At 41.4% G+C, this 17,614-nt stretch overlaps 1 protein-coding gene across 6 annotated transcripts in view; it reads right to left on the bottom strand.

Annotated features, from left to right (window-relative positions):
- The window catches only part of ELF2 (E74 like ETS transcription factor 2), a 28,436-nt gene that overhangs the window by 2,348 nt on the left and 8,474 nt on the right, over positions 1 to 17,614 (bottom strand). For 5 of the 6 annotated variants that reach the window (XM_059470230.1, XM_059470226.1, XM_059470227.1 and 2 more), the window contains 4 exons: positions 5,011 to 5,124; positions 3,866 to 4,039; positions 2,814 to 2,900; positions 315 to 507 (listed from right to left, as the gene is read on the bottom strand). In XM_059470230.1, coding sequence (XP_059326213.1) covers positions 315 to 507; positions 2,814 to 2,900; positions 3,866 to 4,039; positions 5,011 to 5,050 — 494 coding nt within the window. In that variant the 5' untranslated portion in view covers positions 5,051 to 5,124. Of the gene's footprint in view, positions 1 to 314; positions 508 to 2,813; positions 2,901 to 3,865; positions 4,040 to 5,010; positions 5,125 to 11,597; positions 11,692 to 17,614 lie in introns of those variants that run through there. The other variant, XM_059470228.1, reaches the window with a different exon arrangement.

Below are 17,614 nucleotides of genomic sequence, written 5' to 3'. Positions count from 1 at the left end.
TCATTCTGAGCTAACAAGACAACCTGAAGTAATCACAGTAAAATCTACAGTGTAAGGAGGTATGGAAAGAAGCTCTTAGAACACACTGGCAAATGATCTGAAGGATGTACCTGAAAAAAATCTTACCTTTCAAATACATACTTCAGGAATTAAAATTGCGAATTTACTGGTAATATAAAAAGTTACAGGGACTGCAAGATGAAGGCTAGATCTGCAAAAGGGCAGTTTTTAAAATTTCAGAACCTTTATATTTCTCTGGGCAAAAATAAGATTTTAAACTTTAATAGATAACCTAAGGATCTAAGAGTTTTTACCTGAGAGCTCTTCCCATAGTCTCATAGTTCATGTCAGGCTTGTTTTTGTGTTTTCCCCAGAGTTTGGAGACAGCTTTTGAATCCACAAGTTTAAATATTCCTTTCTCTCTCTGAGTCCATTTAATATATCGAGGACATGTATTTTTGTCCTGAAGAAGGTCCAACAGGAACTCCCATAAGTATGTTGTATTTCCTACAATCAGAAAGCATTTTTGTGTTAGAAAACCACTTTTAAAGATAACAGAAAGTTCTCCATATGACCTGCGTTACAAGCCATGTTACACAGAGGATGTGACCTGCACATAGTCATTCACTCTGTTAAGTTTAATGAAGTTTCCATAAATATTTACATTCTGAAAGAGCTAATTCAAGTGATTAACTATACAACACAGGAGCCTGCCTGTTCAATCCAATACCCATTTTCTTGAAAAGAAGTATGGGAGGGTGTTCCAAGTCAGTACCTATCTATGCAGCAGGACGAGCACTAGAATTTTCTTCTCATATTTGATTAAACAGGGCATGAAATGCCAGTACATTTTATGACACTGCAAACCAGGAGGATATAAATATGTAATTTTTAAAAGGCATACAACCTGCAGCAACAAACCATCTCAACTGTGGTTAAGTTTGTCAGGGATCTGGGACTCTCAAACTAACTGGTGGCACCCCATGTTCTAACCCTTCCCAAGAGCTGTTGCAAAAACGTAAGTGGGCTTTAGGATTAGAAAGCAAACAGGAACTTCAAGAGAATAAATAAGCTGTAGGGCACAATTAAATCACATTTACAGCTGCCTAACTTTGCACCAGAAAGTATCCAGAATGCACAAAGGAAGGAATGCCAACAAGGGATGCCCTTTCCAAATGTGCACAATCATCTCTCATTCTCCATGACTTAACTCTGATAGTACTAAACTGTAGAATAATTCCTGATTTTCCAAACCCATGCTGCATATGAAATAGCCTACCTTTGCAAGTGCTTTTTAAAATAAGTAACAAAAATTAAATCCAGTTAAAAAATATTTTGTAGGACATCAAGAAAAAAAATTAATTTATTCCACTTGTAGTATAAAATACGGAATGAGACACTTCATGAGAACAAGAGATATATGTAGTGTATATATATAGAGTTCATTAGGAAGTGCCAGAGAAATGAAATAAATTTAAAAGAAAGCTAAAAAATCTCCTGAAAACCACAGAGCAGTACCATCTCCCACTTTATAAAACAAGAAGCTATAGAGCTGAATTCACCAGCACAAAAAGGAGAACAGAGAGAAATACAGGCCTCCTTTTTCAAATCATTTGTCCAGGAAACTAGGACCTAGGACAACTGGAAAGTACTGTTCAGGTAAAAGAAAGCTGTAATACTAAAATCTGAAATAGAAAGAAAGACAAGGATTCAAGAAGACTACAGAAAAAGGAAATAATTAAACAAGAGGTATTTTTAAATATAGCAGATACAAAATCTGTCATCTCCACTGAAGTCCACTGCTACACCAAATCTAAAGCAACTCTGGGCACTGTAGGGAAGTTTAATCAGTGTTTGCACTGGTTTCCATGAGCAAACATCTCCATGAAGTCAGTCCCATTCTTCCTTGCCCTATTGACAAAGGTGATGACTCAGGAGCTGTAGCCAGATAAGGAATTATGTAAACAGCAGAGACCTTGCTTTTAACCAAATGTCAAAACAGCAGTGGAGCTGACCACCACACACGCTTTCAGCTAGCATGCTGCTATTCCAAGTCACTAAGCTGTTACTCCCAGCCACAGCAACATCTCAGAACAACCACCAGTGCACCAAGTGGAGGCAAGATCCAGATGTGTCACCTGCAGCCAGGGAAGAGCTGATACATGGCACACCACCCCAAAGGTAACCTGTGAGCTCATGTCCCAGTCTGTCTTCTTGCTGAATGAGTGGCAGGGGCTTGGAGCCCAAGAAAGGAACCTCTATTTATCAGGAGAAACATCAGAACTCTTCTGCACATAATGCTCCACTCAACCAATATAGAAACACATCATCATTTGTTTTTCTCCTTAAACGAAACTGAACCTATATTCCCACTGAAGTTTGTCAATTAAATAAGAAATCGTATTCCCAACCTTATTACCTTTACTTCCAACCATCACCTTACTAAATGCTCATGTGCTGCTGTCTTTACTTGAAAGCAAGTCTTACAGCAGTAGCTTAATAAATTATGTGTGTAGCACTAAGTTGAAACATAACACAAAAGACATCACGAGTCAATAACCACAAAGTAAAGCAAATAAAAAATGAGAAAACCTATTAACTGAGGAGGGTACTAGAGAAGACGCCTACAGCACATCCTAGATACATCCTTGAGCTAGATCTTGTACAAACAAATTTAAAGACACTGAATAAAACTCTAGTAAAATAAGTACAATCTCATCCATCACATTTTTAAAGATATGTACATTTCCTGTGATAAATACCATACAGATACATTGCTTATTTTTAAAGACTCAATGAATGGAAAAATATACCTTTGCCTTCTCTAGGTTTCTTCTTTATACCTAGATCTGGAGAGCCATCAGATAAAGCTGATTGCTGGGTCTTGGGTTTACGGCCAGCTGCACATAACACATGGGGAAAAAGAAGTATTAATCATATGCAGAGTAAATTTTATAGTTTGCCTTTGCAAATTTTATAGTTTGCAGTTTGTGTATTTCCCCCCTGCTGTTTCCTTGCCACAGATAAGGATAAACTTTGATTCTTAGATTACTACTGCACATCCAGTGCATTTACCATTCGGTTGCTTACTTCATGGGCAGATTTAACTCAATTGCAGACAAGTTAAAGTGCATTTTTATTAATTCTAAGACTCAAAGATCTTGGATTTGTATCATTTTATCAGAACATTGCATTTGTCTCCCTCTAAATTACAAGTAAATGTTCTTATCTCAGCATGTCTGGAAACTATTAAATCAATGTTCCTAAAGCTATGTGAACTGTATTGATGCCTCTAACAAAACTGCTAGACCAGAGAGAGCAACCTTACCAAGTGCCCACCTCTCATGTGACAGCAAAATGCTTAGAAATCAAACACTGTTCTGAATTGATTCTCCTCCAAGACATGCCAATTAGACAGGAAAGAGAAAAATTTCACAGATAAGATCTTATCATGATTTTGTAAACTGATTTATGTTTTTTTTAAGTTAGAATTTACCCTGATGCTTCATTGCATGAACCCCAAGTCTACCATCTCACCAAATACACCCACATTTCACACAAAGTGGCTCCCCACCACAAAAGTCCTCTTTGAATACTCTACCCTTCCTCCACTTTGTGTTAAAACACAGAACACAGAAACCATCTTCCTTCATGGCTTGTCAAAGCCCACTCTCTTGCTCCCTCTTTTTTCTTGATGCAGACCCATTTTTCTAAGAACTCGCATTTCAGACTCCCATCAATCTGTTTGTAAGAGCAAAGAGATCAGACCATCCAATCCATCCTCCCCTGTATCAACTGCACCATCCATGGCAGTGGACAACAGAAGAAAAATTTTGAGATTGCTCCTATGAAAAGCCATACGTACCCTTTTTCTTTTTCAGTGGTTCATGGATATCAGGGGAAGTTGGAACAGGAGACACATCCATTTGTTCAGATTCCTCTGTTGATACTTCCACCACGGTTTCTGTGATCACATCAGGTCTCATGGCTGCATGGATAAATTCTGGGGTGGACACACAAGGAGGGACAAATACTTCCACTACAAGAGAAGAAAAAAAGAATATCTGATGAAGTTTCTACCTGATTTTATTTTAATGTATCTTACATAAAATTATTTTAAACAAAGCATATGCAACACTGTATAAAGTTTCTGCTCCAAAATCCTATCACCTTGAAAATCAATCCAACTCTCCGAAACATGCACACTTGTCAGTAGTTTTAGGCAAAAACAAGTACCACACCAATATTCTTCAGAACCAAACTCAACTTTGTTTTAAACAAATTAGAGCTTCATCTTTGATCATTACTCTGATCTCCACTTCCTATTTTGTAGCTTTTGCATTTCAGTTTGATCATTATTTCATCCAACATATATTAAATAACTTCAGAAGGGACATCAGTTAAAGTAACCATCAACATTAAGGTTTGGTTTTTCAGACTGGTAACACTGTGCAACACATTGGTTTTGGGTATTCTTTATAAAATGGAAAGATGAATAGAAATACTTTTCCCTTAAAATAACTCTATTTCAGCAATTTAAAATGTCAGATTCACAGAACCCAGAAGGGCTGGGGTTAGAAGGGGACCTGGTCCAACTCCATGCTCAAGCTGTGCCACCTAGAGCTGGTTGCCCAGGATCCTGTACTTTTTAGTATCTCCAAGGATGGAGTCCCCATGGCTTCTCTGGTCAATCTGTGCCAGAACTCTGTCACCTGCACAGTGAAAAAGTATTCCATGATCTTTAGGGGGAAAAAAATTAACTTTAAATATGTTGTTACTCAGCTATCTCTTCCCAACAAACCCTCTCAGAGAAATGATTTTATCTGTCAGTATACATGTTGCAGGGTGGAGAAATCATGTAAAACTCAAACAAATCAGTAGTTTTTAAATATGCAGGCAAATGTTTAAACAGCATACAGCTCTTCACAGAAACAGGTTTCCCATTTTGCTTGTCTTACTGATTAGTAGAAGGAGAAATGGCTCCCAGAGCAGAGACTGTGGCTGACATACCAGGACTCCTGGCATCTCTCAGGCAGGTAGGAGACTCCATATGAAGCAAGGCCTCTGCAGCTTCAATTGTCTTATCTGTGCAGTGCACATTACTGCCATGAACTGATGCTTCTACTGCAGAAGGATACAAAAAAATTATGAGAACAGGTTACTTATACAAGTCCACATGTATCCCTGTACAACTATATTCTCAATCTTTAACACGAAAACCACAGGATTATCAGATGTCTTCACACCTTTTATACCTTCCTGTCAACAGAAATATTTAGGGAAGACATAAGACAAGCAGAACTGACACTGTCACTTCCTAGATTAGATTTCTAGTTCACAAGCAAGCTACTCATTTCCATGAGGAGTTCAAGAGCTTACAGAAAGAGACTGAGATTTGTCTTCTGCCTTCAAATTAACCAGAAAAAAACAGATGAAGATGATTACAAATTAATGCAGCAGAACAGAGAAGCAGTACCATCTCCAACTATTATCCCATTAAAATCTAAAGGTCACCTCTGCAAATTTTCAGTCTTTTTGATAAATATATACATATACATGTCTATGTATATACATATATGCAAATACAAGACTAGTTTCCAAAACATACATCCTGTTTTGATTTCTGACACTGAAAATAATTTTGAGTTCATTTTAGCAGATTGGTTGTTAAAAAAACCACAAAGCACAACAAACAGTATAAAGAGTGTGCTTTATGCAAAAACTAAGGGAAGAAGGTAAAAAAAAAGTTCTTTTTTCAAGTTCTGAAAATTTAGGAAAACTAATTAAAAATAATGTAACTTCAAGAGAGCACAGTTAAGTTTGACACAGTGCAGATCACAGCACCAACACAAAAAACCCCAATGTACCATGCAAAACCACAATTCTATGCAAAGCTAACTCCATATTCCTCACCCCTGTAAAAGTTTGGAAAAGTGGTGAGTGCAGAAACACCTGTTGCCCATTATCCACCCTCTGGCCAAGGTAGCTGTCTCTCTTCAGTTGCTCTTTCCATTTATGGCCATCTGCTCTAAGCTGAGCCACTCCAGCCAGGCAGCCGGCAACCAGGAGATCTATCTTTAGCCTGAGCACAGTCACCTATCTCTAGTATCACAGAACTAAAGAGGATTTGGGAATAATTCTCCACAAAAACTTCAAGGCACGGATGCTGTTACTGAAAAAGTCTGAGAAATACCTCGATGTTTGTTTAGTGAAAAGCAGGAAAACACAATGCCAGAGTTACCTCCGACTTAGGGAAACACCAGACACACAAAGATTATTCCCTGCAGGCTCACATGGGGAAGCCTTCCAGCATACTGCAGTTCTCACAAATGCAGGGATTAAAAACCTGAAAAATCTACTAGCCAGCAGATTAAACATATCAACCAGAAGCTGAAAGTGGACGAGATGTGGAAGATGCAGAAATGCAAAACTACAGATGACAAAGTTCTTGCTGCCCACCTGCAGACTGGCTGATGGGATTCCCACCACAGCCTGTTAGCCATGGCCTGGGATGCTATTTAGAGGGCTTTACCTTTTGGAACAGTAGATGCCTGTTAAGGCTGGCATTCCAGCACTGCTTCACCCCAGGCTGTGAACAATAAAACCTGACCTAGGAGCACAGGAAAATCAGGGAAGGATCTTTATTTTGCACTCTGTCCTTGGATACCCAGTGGCCACCAGCAGGAATTATGCACCATGAGCCCCTTTCCCCAGCTGCAAACCCTGGATGCTCCCCATGCTTGGCCAAGTGTTTCCTTCCCAAGCAGCTGTTTGGTTATATCCAAAGTCCTGACCACCTTCATGGTAACAGAACAGCCCTCCTGCAGCAGGAAACCCTTTGACTAAACATTTCTCTTCCTAAACAAAAGTTTCAGTTGCACAGAATTTGATTACTAAGTTTCCCTCATCTACCTGATAAAAATTTTCACTGATTATCAGAATACAGGAACAATATTCAGATAGTTGATAAAAAAATGTGTAAATCCTACAACACTACTGAAGTTAGAAAATCCAAATCAGTATTTATATATGTTATTATTTTAATGCATGCAATAAGATTCAAAGCATGTCAGTAAAGCTTCTCCAACCAGATAGCTGCTTCTGTGCCATTAGGTTCAGTATATAAAGGACTTTTGTAAAGAAATTCAAACTCAGATGACAAATTTCAGTTTTAAGAGGGTATTGAATACACTACCTCCTAAATGCTTAAAAGCATACAAAACTTTCCTACAGAGAACAGTTTAGATGCTGCACCACAACTAAAAGGTACTTAGCAGAGGGCAGGAACCAGGCAAGAAACAAACATAGCAGAAAGCCACCTATGTACTTTTCCAGCACTAGGACATTCTGCTGAAGGATCAGAGAGGAGGAAAAGGAAATACAACCAGCACTGGGGACTAGGACTGCAGAACTGTAACAGAAAAGCAAAGGAGCCACTCAACCTCTCTCCTAAGCAACCCTTCAATGTCCAATAAAATCAGCACAATCTACTCCTCAAAGGCTCTGACACTTGAAAATACACACTTCACAAATGCTTTTCCCATGGGAGCTACTTGGGACTCCACTAAGACTGTCACCTAAAACATATCAAGCAAAAAATAGTAACACTCCTGGCTTTGGCTGAACAACACATGATGGCTGTCTGTCTGTCACGAAGTTAGCAAAGTAATCTAACATTGCCAGAAGGACAGCTATTAAAACACTTACTAAATTCAGTTCTATTACCAAGTTTAAAGCCTTCCCAGCTAACCAATTCTCCTTTACCCAGTACATGGGTTTTAGCCTTAGAGGCATTTGTGAACATCAGGAGTTTGCATTTCCTCACAGGGAATGTTTGCTGCACCAACACAGTGGGAAGGAAAAAAGAGAAATTTGTATCTAGCATGTCAGAAAGATATTTAGGTAAAGGTAAAATACCTTTCTGACATGCTAGAAAATGTCTAACAAAAGACAGCATGTCAGAGTGCTCAGACAGAAGACATGGTACCCAAAACCAGCTAAAACACCCATCCTAAAAGATGAAGTGAGGGAACAGGCTCTCTCAGAGAAGGGACAAGAAAAAAACAGGCAGCTCTCCTTGCAAATGACCAGACCAAGTGTCATCAACTAAATTATACTTGTAGCACAACAGTTCTCACAAAAAAAGATGGAGAGAAAAGGAAAACAAAACAAGTAGGATTCCACAATTAAAAAAAGACAACTTCCCAAGACTTTGATATACAAGTATCACAGTTCTAATTAAAGACTGAAGTGTGTCACCCACTTCTCTAAAAATGCCCAATTCTATTTCTATTATATTTATGCTATCAACTATATTCAAGACCTCCAAGCTAAAATAGACTGCATTGTTTCAGTAAACAATACAAGGGGTAGGTCTGTTATATTTTACAATCATTTCAGAAAGAACTGTAACTCGCCCAAATGAAGCAAAGTAGTTTATGTGGATGGAAGCAAATTTTCCACACTTCTGTAACTGAGTAATGAGAGAACTGCCATTTACTCATCTAGAACACACGAGAGCTTATCTTCCATTCTTTAAAATCAAATCTCATCTTACTGCTTTTATTAAAGACTCTGAGTCCTTGGCACATGATTTTAGAATATTTAATTTAAAAATTTTGATCTATTTATAGAAAAAAACCTCAAAAAACAAATTCGGATATAAAGTGTAAATAGATAAGTAGGCTAGTTGATATCTATCTTCACTGTTGGCCTAATGTTTGCTAACTCCACTTTCTACCCAAATAGTGTGTATAGTAGATTATTCAAGGTTCTCAACAGCTGTTACAAAATACTAACCTTGGTAATTAAGTCTGAAAGGGCTGTACTTTGGATTTACAGAAAAAAAACTGTGGCAACATACTCATTTGGTAACAATGTCCCCCCCTTTTAACATAAGGCTAACAAAATTATTGAAAGCAATTTATGAGACTGAAAAAATGGATTGATATTTTCAAAATGGTATTCTTTTGCACTGCACTGCAGTAGCACCTGCAATAGCTTACCCTTTAATGCTGTCAGGCAATCAAAGCAACATTTTATTGAAGAATTCACAATTCCAAGCATGGAACTCAGTAGAGTGACTACCTATACACTAAGAGACCTCATTAAAGTTCACTGGCATTCATGTGCTTGTTTTATTTCAGCATTTAAAATCAGCAGTGGAAGTCAGCAAGAGTGCTTAAACAACATCTTAATTAAAAGCAGTTGAATTGCTTCTATAGGTAATACCCAGAAATCTTTCTGTATGCAAAACCTGACTTGGAAAAGAAAACATTCTTCAGTTTACTGCTTGTTTCATAGCAGACATTTATTCAGAAACCAAAAACCAATTTCTTGGGTTTTTCAATACTTCCCCAAGCCTGCCTCTGCTCAAGACTCTCAGCTGCACACAATGTAAGGATGATGCCTAACTCACTGCATAAAGGCAGATCAATAACAAAGATGAGAGCAACCATCTCAAAACACTTGTTTCACTGTGAGCCATATGTTATCGGCCCAATATTGACAGAAATATTAACTACAAAGCCAAAACATAACTTTGTAAAGTCATTTAGGAGTTGCTCTTACAACAGGCAATTAAGAGAACTGTAAGCAGTAATAATTTTGGTCCATCTTATTTCCCACAGTTATTAAACACTGAAGTTTTGTCAACACTGAAACCAGCAGCCATGGGAAAAAGCAACATGTAATTATTATAATTCCTTAGAATAAAGAATTCCTCACTTAAATCCACGTGATAGCTACATACAAAAGGAAGTAAACTGAAATGGCATCTTGATAGTACGATGATGGGAATACTAGATACGCATAGGTATCACTCACTGCAATGCAAATATGGAAAAAAAGGAATAAATTGGTTGGGCTAATGAAATTAGTATGACAAAGGACATCAAAAAGAGCAATGCAAAGGCCATTCATTATTTATCTAAGGGCTGGCTCTCAAGCAATCTAGTTACAGTGACTTAAGAAGGTGTTGACACAATGACCAGCTACTCAAACGTTCTCTATTCACGGACAATCAAAAGTAAAAAACAACTCACTGAGACCTGCAGAAATCAAAGTTGTTCGGCTGGCAAAGTCAAGCTATTGCTCCATCTCAGACCCAAGTGTCAAAATGCTTAGGACCTACTCTGTTATGCAGCACAACAGTTTTTCACTGCTTTGTAGTGTATTTTTACATGTCTGGGGTGTGGGTCATCCTCCTCCAAAAAACCCTGGGTATTTTTCCACATTGAGTAAAATAAATGATGATGATGATGTGACTTGGCCCTTTCTGAAAACATGTCTTAATACACTGATAAACGACAGAGCATTTATCTTTAGGCCTCTAAAAACCCACTGTCGTGTCAATGCAAAGCCAGTATTAAGCTTGACTCTCTCTGAAAACTCATGTCCAGCTACTGCACAATTTTCATTACCTATAATGCCATACACTGAACTGTTTATGGTTCCAAGGACTACTTTTAGAAGTTCAGATTCATGATGTAAAAGGAAAAATAAAATCAGATCTAGTACAACTTCGGTGGAGAACTGAATGCCTGACACTGCATTTGAGCTTTGGGTCAGTGGTAACCTTGCTCGTTCTCCAGGGCTTTACCACACTTTAAGACAAGTCTGCGATCACCGTATCCTGTTGTCAGACGGACATAACGGAACGGAACGAGGCCAAACCATGCAGGGCTCAGAACACAACCCCGAACAAGCGCTGTAGCTCGGGCAGACGGCCCTGCCCCGGCAGCGGCTGCAAGGTCCGGCGGTGCGGAGAGAAAGCGCGGCAGCGGCAGGGCCGGCATTCCCGCCGCGGGGTAGCCTCGGCCCGGCCCGGCCCGGCGCACCGCCCGCCCGTGCCCCGCCCGCCGGGGGCGCCCGCAGGCAGGCGCGGCCACGTGCGGCGGCGGCGCGGCCACTTCCGTGTTTACAGTCGGCTCCCCACGGTGCCGCGCGCGCCCGCCGCGCCGCCACTCCCGCGCCCGCCGCGCGCCCATTGGCGGCCGGCGCCCCCCGCCTCCCCCGCGCGGGGCCCCGGGGGAACGCGCCGCTTCCGCTACGCGGCGCGCGTGGGGGAGGGGGCGCCACCGCCCCCCCGCGTCGCACACGTGGGGCCGCGGCCCTGCCGGCGGCGCCTCCTCCCGCCCCGCCGCCGGAGCCGAGTTTAAAAGGGCACGGGGGGCAGGCGCCGCGACAGCGGGGGACGCGAGCGGGGGTGCGGTGCCCGGCGAGACCGGGCCGCGGCCCTGCGCGCGGTGCGCGGTGGCACTCGGCCTGCCCGCTCAGACAGCGTGGCGGCAGCGCTCGGAGCGAGGAGAGGGCCGGGAAAGGCGGGAGGACAACAGCCCCGCGCACTTCCTGGTTCTCGCCCCAGCCTCCCAAACCCCGCTAAACTCCTCCGCGCGCCCCGCCGCAACTCCCGGCGGTGCCGCCCGCGCCGGGAGGCAAGTGCCGCGGGCCGGCCGCTACCAAGGTGATCACTTCCTGATTGCCCTCCATTGCCTCCCGCTCGCCGCCGGAGCGCGACGTGCACCGCGTCCTCCCCCCCGCCCGCCCCGGCCCGTCCCCGCTCCCGCCCCGCGTCGGGCCGGCGCGGCGCAGCTCACCGGCCCGAATGAGGAGGTCGAGCTGGTTCGTGGGCCCCTCATGCACGGACGCCGCCATGTTTACGCTGCCGGAGCGGCTTCACATTGACGGGCGGGCGCGCGCAGCGGCCGGCGGCGAGGCGCGCTCCCGCGGGCGGGCGGGCGGGCGGAGCGCTCACCGCCACGGCGCGCGGCGGCGGGAGCGCTTCCTGCGGGGCGGCGCGCGCGGTCCTTCCGCTGCCCGCCCCAGACAGGAAGTGCCGCGCCGGCTCCCGCCGCAGCGCGGGGGAACCGCCGCGCCCCGCGGCCGCCCCGCCGCACGCACGGGCAGCGCCTCCCCGCGCGGCCCCGGAGCCGCCCCAGGGCAAGGACGCGGCGCAGCCCCGCCAGCCCCGCACGCCGCCAACGCCTTCCGCTCCATCTCCCCGCAGCCCTCGGCCATCCGCGCCTCCGTGCCCCGGTGACGCTTTGTGAGCGGGGCCAAACCGCCCAGCGGTGTAACCCGGACAGGCCTCACCGAGGTGACCGCTGACGGATTAACAAGATTTCTCCTTGACAAGTCCCTGGGGCACCTATGTTAGTAACAACTGCCGGAAAAGCTCCGTGCCTGCAATCCACCCTATCTCCGTCAGAGGAACAGGGCCTATTCCAGTTAGCCAGCCTTCATCTCGGAAAAGATTTGTGGGGTGAAAAAAAGGTTTCATTGCTCTCTTAATTAAAAAAAAAAAAAACCAAAACCCCAAAGCACTACCACCACTTTTTGGGGTTGCATCCTCTCTCCCCTGAAGAACACCTGTGTCACTCACTAAGGCCACAGCCCTGGACAGAGGCACCAGTCAGGAGAAGACACTCTCCACACTTCCTACCCAGTCCATGCACTAATGACTCCCAGGGTAAAACTTGAGAGCTGCATACAAAGAGCAGCTGTGCCAAGAAAAGCCAAGTATGTCTCACACAGAGCTGTGCATGGAAATTACACACAGGAATTCCTTCATTAAACCACACACCTGAGCAGGCCTACAATGTTAAGTCAAGATCTCACAAACACCCACTGCCCACAGAGCCTTCCTTGAACACATCATCTGCACAGTTCCATTAAAAGAAGGTGAAGAGATCCAGCTGCAATCTGACTACACAATCTCTTTCCTTCTCAAGTTTCAGCAGTCCTGGAGCAGAAGGAACAATTTAGAAACAATTTTCCCCAGCACCGAAATCACAAAATCGTATCCAGCAAAAATCAACTCCAGCTGGTAAATTCAGTGCTTCAAACTCTTGACAAATACTATTCCTCCACTACAACTCTCAAGACACTATAGGAATGCATTTTCATGACTGTATTTATAGATAAGGTTTATAATATGCAATTAAAAAATCAGGCATTTTGTAGATAGCACTCATCTATTCCTGGGTGTAAGGAATTAAATTAAATTTGTTCAGTGCCTCATTGGATAAAGAGCAAGACCTGCAAGCAACATCATTCACTCTCACATTCAAGAGAGGCCATGATACCTAAGGATAGGCCTGTGCTACAATTTTGCCCATCAAGATCCTTCCACAGTCAGAAGCACGGACAAAACAGGCACCTAGCCAGCTGTGAGGGCAAAAAGCTCTCATGCAGATCCAGCTTTGCCAACAGCACAGTGCTCCTGTCAGCTTTTGTTACTCAGAGAGCTGGAACAGCAGTGCTAACAAGAATTCCTCCCATCAGCACATTTCCACTAGGGGACTCTGCTGTATTCTCCAGGAGAAATTTTCCGAGTGGAGACAAGCCCAAGGACAAGAAAAGGCATTCTAGGCAGGCACACACTTATATGTGCAATAAAATTTAACAGTTGTTCATTAGAACATCCTGAGATTGAAGTGGAAGCTTTACATGGTGCAGTTTAGCAACACCATAGCTTCAGCCTATGTACAGAGTACTGGAATAACCCTGTAGTCCTGTCACGTTGTACACTTGCGTGTACCTCCTGTTGTTAAAAACTATAATTTACCCACACTCCAAGCAATAAAATACAGTTTGAAAGTTTGTCTCTTTAGATCCAGATCAAAAGCTGTACTGAGATGCTAAATGCCTTTGAAGATCCACACCATGTCAACAGGAATTCACACTACCATACTTCAGAAAAGGTCCACTCATAGTTTTTTCCTTTTTTGATTGCTGTGTAATTCAGTGAGGATTGTTTACTGATGGCAGCTTCCAGTCAAAACCTGAAGTGTTTGACTCATACCCAATAAAGTTTTGCCTGAGACGTTTGGACTCCTTGAATAAATGCATGCAAGTAATGGGCACTGTGTAACTTCTGACAAACCTCATAGGTCCAAAATTAAAAAAAAGCCCAGAAAGTATTGAACATGAAGTTCTTGATTTAACACCAGTTTCTTAAGCAGCATTTATTTACTACTGCAAGCACAGATTGAGCACAATGTTTGCCAGTGCACATGAAATGGACTTGAACAGCTGCACATAATTCTATTCAAATTCTGATCTAATAATTATAGAAGTAGCTGCTGTCTTCAACAGCAGGCCATCACTGCTCATAGCTATTACTGCATTGCAAAGGTAACCATAGAAAGAAGCATTTTTAACAGTTAAATGCCAGAAAACATACAAGATGATGCAGCCATCTGTTTTATCAGCACATCAACATAATCATTACCATCCACTGCAGATTTGACAGTAGAAAATGCCCAAATAGCAAAATAACCACAAAGTGTCCCTGGAAGATGGAGGGAAATATTGAGGAAAGTGGTCCATGACCATGCCAAGCTTATTTTCTTAACTACACCATCTGCAGTCTAACAATACCAAAGTGTGTCACAATCTGTGCCTTGGAGTGAACTCAGGGTCCTGATGTTACTGAATAGTGACAGCAATTAATGATTCCAAACAGAAAAAACAATGTATCCTCAGGATTTGGCACTACTTCTGACAAACTGAAACACACTTACTCAAAATAGCGTCTACATTTCACCATTATTACTTGTGCATGCAGAGTAAGAAAATTCAGCTGTCTTGAAAAAATTAAGAAAACCAAACTACCAACCCACAAACAATCAATATTTACACTTCCCTGCTTTATAAGGAAATTCTTTCCTGGGCAGTCTATCAGACAATGATAGGTCAAGTATTTGCATAGCACTCTGTGATTTTACAAAGTTAACAGTATTTGAGACTGGTAATAGACTGGCATATAAACTATGCCACACTTGAGCAATTTCTCTGTCCCAGATGCATCATTTTGAAGTCCTTAAGGCATTTCTGATAACAACAAACATCTATTCTACAAGTCCACTGAATGTCTTTAAGGACTAAATGTCCTTAACAAACATGGCTTTATTCTCATCCTACAGCTTGCTGTCAACTACAATCTCCTTTTTAATATGCAGATCACCTTTAAAAATTATTACTGTCAATAGTTTTCACTATTTTTTGATCAAGAAACACAGAAAAAATAAACAATTGTAGCAATTGTTAACTTCAAACACGCTGCTTCTTAAAAGAAAGCAGCTTCTGGTATTATGCAAACTACAAATGTTTTGTTGAATAAATCCTAAAACTGAAGGGCTAACTACTTTTAGGGGAAAAAAACTGCAGGAAATGAAAACCAACAGAATTTGAGTATGATTAAAACTTGTTAAGATGGATGTATCTTTTATGATATAAACATGCTCACTGTTGCAGTAAACAAAATTTTAAGGCTGTAACTCAGTTCTCAATGATTTAAAGGTACCACTCCCAAGAATATCAAACAAAAAAAGAAAAAATTTAAATACTGTCAAACAAACAATTTTATTTCCCCTTCCAATCATTACAAAAGGCACTCACTACTTCCACAAAGAATGTCACAAGGTCAAATGAAATGACCCAGATTTCCATCTTTTGTTTTTGCTAGAAAACTCCTTTTTCTATTCCAAGCAAATAGGCATATTTTTCTAGAATAAAAACAATGAACCACTAAGTTTTTCTTATTTGCTGAAAGACATCCGGGTTTTACTTTAGTAGTTAATGGATTCATTTTACAGTTAAAGGATTAATTATAAATAATGATCCTTGATTCAAGAATCAAGATAGATTAGTGGGAAGGAGTCTGATGGGGGGTAAAAACTCACATACTCCACTAGAATTAACTAAAAATTCATGAGTACTTATAATGATCATGTAGTCTATTTTATTTGAATTGTGGTTTCATAAATGTGAGAAGTTTTTTAATTAAAAACAAATTGCAGACCCTGATTCTGCCCTTGGCTCAGCACAACCTGTCCTTATAGTGGACACAGTCTCAAATCCATTCACAGAGCAGCAAACCACAAGCAGAACCATTCAGCGATCAGCATAGATCATCTCTTTAGTGCCCTACGCAAATCTTCCCACAGCAGTTTCCCTACAACATTTTTCACACAGGGTACTAATCCCTATCTCTGGAGGCTAGAATAATGCTACATTTTAATAAATTATGCAGCTTTAGATGAACTGCAAGGTAGCCCGAGGCTATGTGAATGTGTGTTGTAATGCTCTAAACCACGTAAATCAGTAGCCATTGGAATTGCCAATGAACTGTCACAAGAAAGAGAAAAAAATCAGGCCCATGGCCCACAGGAAAGATACTGACAAAGGGGGATGTATTATGTGAAAAGGGATCCTTTTCAAGTAATGCCAAGGATTCTTTAAGATGGGTCTCAGTATTTACAATGCTGTCTGTAGAATCTAGAACCACAAAAGGTATTAAGTCTACTCATTCTTGGTGCAATGATACATTTATCAAATAATATGAAAATTTTTGTAGCAATTAATTCTGTCATTTAGGAAGTAGAATATATTGAGACTACTTTAGCAATAATTGATTTCTGTACATCTTAGAAGAAAAATCTAACTATTGCACCTCTCTAAATTGGGATAATTAGCATAATAAAGGCACGTACTTCAAAAATTAGCACCTTAAAATGCTCTTTAAACATTGTACCTTGTTTATTGCCTTAGCCTGCTTTCTCATTACAATTACCATGGCGCCTGTTCCCACCTCTCCCCTACAGTAAATTGCTACCTACCCACAGCCCAGTATCTACTGCAAAATTTCATTTAAAAACAGCACACTCAGATTCACTGTCCTGCAATTCATTGCTTATTAATAATGGTGCATCACCAAAATGAATGTTCCTCAGGGCTTTCATACTTTCTCTCTGCCCATCTTACCTCTCTGTATGAGAAACAATTCAGAAAGACTCCTGGCTGTATCTGTTGCTCACAACACATGCCCCACAAGACTGCCTCCCTGAGAACAGCCCAAACCAAGCACTCCTGTCACCAACACTGGACATTAGTTCTGTGCAAGGACCACTACTCACTGTCAGGTGTAACGACACCATGAAAACCACACTGGATTAATAAGGGTATACACTACACAAATAATGCTTAAAGGATGGACTGTAGGAACAGGTGTGCATTCAGAGTTTTTAAAATCTTCATTAACTTTAATTTCTCCTCCACTGTTTACTGGCTTTTCATGGCCTATTAATTCTTAGATCAAAACTATTAAAACAAATAAATATTTGAACTGATTTAAATATATCATGATCTTATCATACTAAATTTTTAAGAACATATTAATGTCAAACTGTGAAAAACAAAAGCAACACAGAAAACACCAACAAACTACATGCAGTCAAGACACATCTCTGACCACCTCCAGCCACAGACACCAAATTATCAGATCAACTGCCCTATACATTTTAACACTATACTTTCAAATATCAAGGCTTGGAAGCACCCATGTCCCTTACTTTGAACAGCAGCTTACATAAAACTATTCCTATAGAAGAGCTACAAGTTTTTAACTGTAATTTCCCTCCATTTATTATGGCTGTAAAATTATGCTTAAAAACACAAAGAGTTCATTTGCAGCAGCTCTTTATCCTCAAAGAGCTGTTCTGTTAGCCATTAATTTAACCACATTTCTACAAAAATCTTACTAGAAGCAGCATATTTAATGTGTAAAAAACAACTTCTGAATACAAAAATGTTCGAAGTATAAGCTCTTTAA

This window comes from Ammospiza nelsoni, chromosome 4, assembly GCF_027579445.1.
Source record: "Ammospiza nelsoni isolate bAmmNel1 chromosome 4, bAmmNel1.pri, whole genome shotgun sequence".
Classification (NCBI taxonomy): Eukaryota; Metazoa; Chordata; class Aves; order Passeriformes; family Passerellidae; genus Ammospiza; species Ammospiza nelsoni.
This window is presented reverse-complemented; position numbering and strand designations above follow the sequence as displayed.